The sequence below is a fragment of the Phytophthora parasitica genome (assembly GCF_000247585.1).
Source record: "Phytophthora parasitica INRA-310 unplaced genomic scaffold supercont2.2, whole genome shotgun sequence".
Taxonomy (NCBI): Eukaryota; Oomycota; class Peronosporomycetes; order Peronosporales; family Peronosporaceae; genus Phytophthora; species Phytophthora nicotianae.
Window position 1 is genome coordinate 11990 of NW_008648988.1, and position 7298 is coordinate 19287.

The 7298-nt window shown below is 48.8% G+C and overlaps 3 protein-coding genes across 3 annotated transcripts; 1 reads left to right on the forward strand and 2 right to left on the reverse strand.

The window, feature by feature from the left end:
• Positions 1–710: 710 nt before the first annotated feature.
• PPTG_02071 (hypothetical protein) lies at positions 711–2134 on the reverse strand (the record flags this gene model as incomplete). Its single annotated transcript, XM_008893072.1, has 3 exons — positions 711–1079; positions 1181–1480; positions 1730–2134. The coding sequence occupies 3 exons, from the start codon at positions 2132–2134 to the stop codon at positions 711–713; spliced, it is 1074 nt and encodes a 357-aa protein (XP_008891320.1).
• A 474-nt stretch (positions 2135–2608) lies between these two features.
• PPTG_02072 (hypothetical protein) lies at positions 2609–2920 on the reverse strand (the record flags this gene model as incomplete). Its single annotated transcript, XM_008893073.1, has 1 exon — positions 2609–2920. One exon carries the CDS (start codon positions 2918–2920, stop codon positions 2609–2611), a length of 312 nt encoding a protein of 103 aa, XP_008891321.1.
• Positions 2921–3897: 977 nt separating this feature from the next.
• On the forward strand, positions 3898–4716 carry PPTG_02073 (hypothetical protein; the record flags this gene model as incomplete). Its single annotated transcript, XM_008893074.1, has 2 exons — positions 3898–3909; positions 4567–4716. The coding sequence occupies 2 exons, from the start codon at positions 3898–3900 to the stop codon at positions 4714–4716; spliced, it is 162 nt and encodes a 53-aa protein (XP_008891322.1).
• Positions 4717–7298: the final 2582 nt, after the last annotated feature.

The following is a 7298-nucleotide window of genomic DNA, read 5'->3' on the forward strand; positions in this document are numbered from 1 at the left end:
ACGTCTGTAGCTCGTCGTCGGGTGGGCCAAAGTCAATCCCGTGCCCGGAATAGCGAAGACGAAGAACACTTGCTAAGGAAGAAGTAAAAACAACAGTCTTGAGTGAGAGTTGACGAGCGTCCTGGTCAAGCAATCCAGGCGCTCGAACTTCGATCTTGCGTAGGCACGTCTGTAGCTCGTCGTCGGGTGGGCCAAAGTCAATCCCGTGTCCGGAATAGCGAAGACGAAGAACAGTTGCTAAGTAAGAAGTAAAAAGAACACTGTTTAATGGGTTAGTCTCGTCCTATGTCAAACGCTGTGGATCTTGAACGCCTGCTACCACTCTCTCCCATCCCCGGGTATCACTGGCTCTTTGGTCGGCTGTTTGCGTCACTGGCGGGTCCAGATCGTGGGTCCTTTACCTCATGATCGTATAATCCCTCCCAGACTCGATAAATTGTAGGTACAATTGACTTGGGCAGGTGTGATGTATACCACACTTGAGATCGCCATCGGTTTGGACAGGTTTGACATGGACCACACCAAGATCGCCATAATGGGTGGTGGTCGATCTTGATTGATTGGAACTGATAGCGCCCAGTCTCGGAATATTCTGAATCTGCTTCACCACACTTCCTACTGTCTTATCAATACAATTCAAGTATAATAATACAGCAGCAATTACACAATGGGAATCTGTATTAGTAGGTTAGCAGCTATTATATCTGCATCTACTCAAAGCTTTCGTAGTCTTCAGGAATTTCCAGTTTCGCTGGTGGGGCATGCTGAGAGGCTGTCTGGCGGAGGTGTTTTATATCCTCGATACGCCGGATATAGCGTGCAGCCTCACGCTTGGTGCCTTCAATAAAGGCTAAAAGGCCAGGATGTGTACTCATTCGGGACGCAAAGTCACGATTGTACTTCTCCAATGGATTGTTGGTACGGTTGATCACATCAACCCCAACACGCATCATCTCCTGAACATTCCACGTCGTAGCGTCATACCTTTCCATCCAAGTCTTTAAAAAATACTTCCAGAATGCATTCCACTTTGTCTTTGCTCTAGTTTCGTCGACAATACTGCGGATGTATCTAACACTCTAAAAAATTGCCAAAAAAAAGTAGGATCCTAAATATTTTACCATAAAAAACGTCAGAGTCAAATTGTAAATAAGTATGATCAAAATATAATAGTCCATACTTTTTTTGCGATTTGGTCCACAGGGATGACAGCAAGCGAATCAAGTTTGCCGGGGCCGAGCGCGCTTTTGATTTGGCTGTCTGGAATACGTAGATCGACCATTTTACGGCGTAGTACCTGTTTCCAGTGAAACAGGCACCCTACGAGGTTAGCACGGGGAAACTGATCCAGAACTGCGTTAATTAACGCCACTTCAAAGTCACACGTGACGTTTTCAGGCTCCAACTGCCTGTTGCTCAAAATGATGAGCTCATTTAGCACCCGCCAATTCATATCTTGCGACTTGCCTTGGACCAACAGCTACCAAATGGGCACGTAGAGATTGATGGCAGGCTCAAATGCCATCACAATCAGGCATTGGCTGAAAGGTTTGATAACCACCGAAAAGGTGCCGTCTATGAAAAGGGTAATTTTTGGATACCGCTGTATCAGACTCAAATCAGGGTGCCCAAAACCGATCATGCGATGGATTCCGGTGGTCGCATGTGTGAGGTACACCACACTAAACTGGAGAAAGGACCTAGGGTCCTTGTCACTTACACAGCGTACTGATGGAGAGAGTATGGCCTCGTATACATCGCCACCCGTACACTCCTTGCGTGTCTGCTTCACTATAGAGACGGCAGGTGCGCATGGGATGATAGTGAGCGTGGCGTCGTCGGCAGCGTGGAGTCGCTTGATCCCGTCGTACACCTCTTGCCAGACAACTGGTGGAGGGGTAGCCATGTTGCTGACGCTGCGTCGCTGTAGCTCTAGGCGCATTTCGCTGCGCACATCAATGACATGTGGCACCGCCACGTCGCACGTATGTAGAGCCCCGTCTGCTACAACTGCACCTGATCGGACAGTTATCTTTGCCTTGCATCCTTTGCGAAACCTCTTGCAGACGTAGTAGACAGTGCTCGTTTCAGGACACGAGCGCTTGATGCAGAAGGAGTAGCCGCGATGGTCCATGGTGCTTAGCTGCCGTGGTGGAGATTGATAAATGGTTGGTAGTGTGCCTCTGGACAATAAATAACGCTAATGTGAGTACTAAGTAACTCTTATGTAAATTTACGAAGATAGTAAAAAGAAGTCAATATTTGAGTTTTAGGATAATGTGGAGGACACAAAATATATTATTCTGTAACGAAGGATTAGTCGCTTTTTAAGACACATCTCCAAAATCTTACTGTTAAATTTAGGACAAATAGGACACTTTCGGACGTGTCTTAGGACGCATTATCCTACACCGTGGAAGCGTGCCCTGCAACTACGTTGGAAATCCGAATTCCACCACCGAGCTCTTCTCCATACCAAATGCGGTCCTGTTGTTTATCCGGTTCGCAATTGTCAGCGTCGTGCAGTCCTGAGCTCTTCACGGATACTCTGCTGGATTTGGCGAATCGCCAGTGACGATCTTTCTCGAGGTCGCTCGGTGCAGTGACCTCAACGATTAGAACCACTCGAACGCTTCAGTAGCGCGCGAGCAATTGACACGAGCTGGCGTTCACTCACACTGAAATTCGAGTCCTTTAGTCCATGGAATCGTGCAGCGAGGTAATCACCTTCTACAGCAGCGCGCGCTTTACAGACGTTCGCCTCGTCCAAGAACTGGCCGAACGGGTCCAAATCTGAACGCACCGCGCCCAAGGACAGCACGATATCCTGCGGGATTATAGCGATGTTGGAACACAAGTCGTGCAGCCCGATCTTGCTGATGCCCGCACCGTCAATCGCGATGGAGATAGCGAAACGCATGAGACCTACATTCAAGCAGCTCAGAATCGGTACGACTGGTAATGCTGGCCTTCTCCTTCGCGTTCACACTAAACGTGAGTCCACGAATCACACGAGGCAGACCAGATATCAACGATATTTAAGCTACGACTAAATGGGCTCCAGTCGCCGGCCAGTTGAACGGCGGCTTCTCAACTGCAGTGCTAGTCGAAGCCGCCTCCATCGGCATCTCTGTGCACGACTGAATATTCTCCAGACAACATCTGACTCTACAACTAACTGGTAATGCTCATCGTCCAGTTCGTCCAGTTAAGGTCTTGAGCTACATTAAACCCAAACGTGAGCGACACACCGATCAGTCAATCGAATGAGAGAGAGCAAAAACTGGTCATTTAACGTAGAGAGCATCAGTCCAGAAGCGTAAGTCCAGAAGCGTAAGAGGCAAATAATTCACGGTAGCCCATATGTAAACCTCATTAGCGATTGTATCGCAAGTGCATTCGAACCGTAAAATGCTTCCAGTTCATTTTGGATTTCGTCTATCCGACTTGGATTTTTACGCTTGCAATATTTCGATGTAGGAAATTTGTCGACTAATGTGCACGTCGATTTGCATAGAAACCGCTATATTTGAACGACGAATTCCATGAAAATAAGCATTTCACTAGGTTGCTGGATAATCTGTACGTAGGGATTCTGGCCAAAAAGTAGGTTATGAAATGTTTCCGTAATGAAAACACGATAAAACACCGTGATCCACATTCTATTGCTTTCAACTAGAGCAACGTGTCTGTCCGTCATTCCGTCCGTGGCTAGGGTTAGCAAGGCAGAACGCAAATCCATGCATTCTACTGGCCGCCGAGCGCAGCGAAGGCGTTCCCTATTTGCTAAAACCCAATTATGTAATGTACATTGTGTATGTGATCTACATTTCGTACTTATACTATGTTCAAACTTCGTATTACCCCCATTTCCAAAACCGGAAGCCGCGGAGCGCTATGCCACGCGAGGTACGCTGCGTATATGCATGTTAGTTTACATTAGTAGACATCAAGACCTGCATGTATAGATAATCCGAGAATCCTGGGGCTGCTTAGGGGGAAGCTTATAACTTGGAGGATTTTATCCTGTAAATAGGTCGCCGTACTATGGGGATTTAGTCCTGGAACCCTCTGGGATTTCGGTGCATTATCCCACCGCCCACTCTGCGTGAGAGCACATTTTGGAACCTGGTCCAATGCCCACAAACTCGACAGCGAACCAGTTGAGCTGGTCGTTAATGGTTATTGATAGGCACCCACATTGCGTGCGTGCAGTTGGTAGAGGTACCGTAACTCGCCTCATATTACCAACAGATGGGGGGATAATAGCCTACCAATAATCAGCCTTTTCAATTAACGACCGCCTATTGACTAAAAGATATCGAAACCCTCAAGCTACAGTACTACCCAGGGCCCAACCCTGAAAATTTGACTGCACAATTTGCAACTAAAACCGCTTTGGGCCTCACGGCCCGTGACTGTGGGATAATTGATCGGTGATACCCTTGGCGGGAGCAAGCAATCCTGGGTAGCACGCAGACATCCAAGGCCCTACTTTATGAAAGCCTACTGCTGCGTGCGGTGTTCTTAGACTATGTCTAACGCGCCACGATTTCGTGTTCGCAGAACAATGGCTCGACTAAGCGTAAGAGGGCGCATGAGGAACTCGAGGAGGCCTTGCGCGAGAACGAGCGTGTCTACGCGACCCCTGTGCAAGAGGACAAGGACGCGCGAAAGCGACGTCAGACCAAGCGAAGGAAAAGGGTTACGACTTGAAGCGCTAACCGGCGATTTCGGTTTATTTTCATCCCCGGTTGTACCACAAGATTCAGTTCAAAAAGCGGCCAACGTCTCGGATACACAGCGTGCTCGCAAAAGCCGAGCTAACATGGCAATATCTCAGAAAGAACTCAGACAAGCTAATGGCGCAGAAAGGCTCGGGCAAGATGAGCTTATTTGACTCTCTCTCAGCGTGACCGGGCAAGGATGAAAGACTCTGAGCGTAAACGTGTGAAGAGCTCGACTGCGCGGAGACGAGCTTCAGGGACGATGAGAGCAAGAAAGAAAACAGCAAGCGGTAGACAGAGCAGAACTTACGGAAGAACAACGACAGCATGCACGCGAGCTAAATCGTCAACAGTGTGCCTTTCGGAGAGCAGATATGCCGGAAGATGACCGGGAAGCTGAACATGAACTAGACCGTCAACAGCAAGTATTGTGAAGAGCAGAGATGCCTGGAGAGGACCGGGAAGCTGAAAGCGAGCTAAATGGTCAACAACATGTGTTTCGAAGATCGGATCTTCCAGAACAAGAACGGGAAGCTGCGCGCGAGTTAGACCGCCAACAACATGCGGATCGACGCGCGCAACAGAGAGAAGACAACACTGAGTTGAACTGGAGTGGCTGCGGACAAAACGACAGTGTACCCGTCACGACACGCCCTTATTTCCCATGAAGACTTTGATGAAACGATGGTCACGGGTGACGATGTGATCAACGGGCGACACAAACTGCCGCATACAACAGTTTGTCCGCACTGCAACGCGTGGAAGTTTGCGGACGAGTCTGCATTACCATGCTGTCTAGAAGGCAGTGTCAAGCTGCCTCCCCTACGTCCAGCTCCACCTATATTACTCCAGATATATGGAGACCCTGAATTCCCTCGCTGTGTCCGTCCCTACAACCAAGCATTCGCTTTACGACAATTGGAGCGTCCTGTTCGAATCAATCTTTTGAATGCGTATGCCAAGACGAAAGAGTGGCAGGCGCACGAGGTATTTACGTTTATCGCATTGGTGAAGCCATGGGACACTACTTAGGATCCCTACTGCCGCCGATCGACCCTCAGACAGGCGAGTGAGCAACCCCAAAGTTTGCCCAGATCTATATTGTGAACCCCTACATGCAGCGCCGCGCGCAACGACGTATGGGGATTTTTGGAGACCTCGACCATGTTGCGCTGCTGGACATTGAGAAAATGATGGCAGAGCACAACCCATTAGCCAAGGAGTTTCTCTCCTTCCGGGAGCAAGTGCGTCAACACAACACAAATGGTGTTGTTGATTTGGTGTTTCGCCTACACAACAATTCCGCTGGGCATCGAACGCATAATCGTCCTGCAGTGTTTGAGGTTGCAGAGACTTTCATTGAGGATGGCAATTTGACTCAGCCTCGGGATTTACTGCTCTATACCCAAGATCACAAGCTAAAACGTTTGTTTGAGACCGAGGCTAAATACAATCCAATCCAATATCCACTTCTACTTCCGTACGGCGAGAAGTGTTTGCAATGGCGCTGAGTATCGCAACAAAAAGAAGATTTTGCTTCGCGAGCACGTTGCTTACCATCTCCACCAAAAGATGGGCGACCAGCCTGCTCTTCACCACGGCGGGCGTCTGTTTCAGCAATGGTGCGTTGATCAGCGCGCAAAATGCGATCAGGGACAGCTTCGGTGGGTGGCCACGAACCAGAACAAACTTCTAGCCCACCAATACATAGGTGTCCAGGATGCGCTGCTCAACGAAGATACTAAAGCTCTGAAGGAAGGAGGAATACTGCTGTCGGAATACGATCGATTTGAGAATAGATTGGTTCACCTGGACCGGAACAAAGAAAGAAGAGGAGGGTCAACTCATTTACTCAATCAGGTTGGCAAGCGTGTGCTCCTACCAGCATCACACCTGGGTAGCCCACGATCGATGTACATGTCATATCAAGATTCAATAGCAATTGTTCGAGAATATGAACGACCTGACGTCTTCGTGACCGAAACGTGAAACCTCAAGTGGGACCGGATCCTCGAAGCAATCCCTTCCGAGCTCCAAACTGCCCAAAACCTTCCGGATATTGTGCCGCGTGTGTGGCAGCAGAAACTGCAAGCAACACTTGACGATTTAAATGAGGGTGTTCTTGGGAGAGTTCGAGCGCGGATTTACGTTGTTGAATTTCAAATAAGAGGGCTTCCACACGCTCACGTATTGATTATCTTGGTCGACGAAGACAAACCTCGGACACGCGAGATCATTGACAAGATGGTATCTGCTGAGATTCCGGACAAGGGGATGAACCCACAGATGTATGAAACTGTTATGTCGTGCATGTTGCATGGTCCCTGTGGAGCTGCCAACCCTTCGTGTTCGTGTATGAAGGAAGGGAAATGTACAAAGGGATATCCGAAACCGTTAGCGGATGTCACACGCACCAATGCCAATGGGTATCCAGTCTACAGACGGCGGCGACGACCAGAAGGTGTTCTCAAGTTCAAAGGCAGGAAATCCGGCAGCGCCACGATCAACCAGTGGGTTACACCATATAGCCCGTACTTTTCCGAATGTAGAACTGTCACATCAATGAGGAGG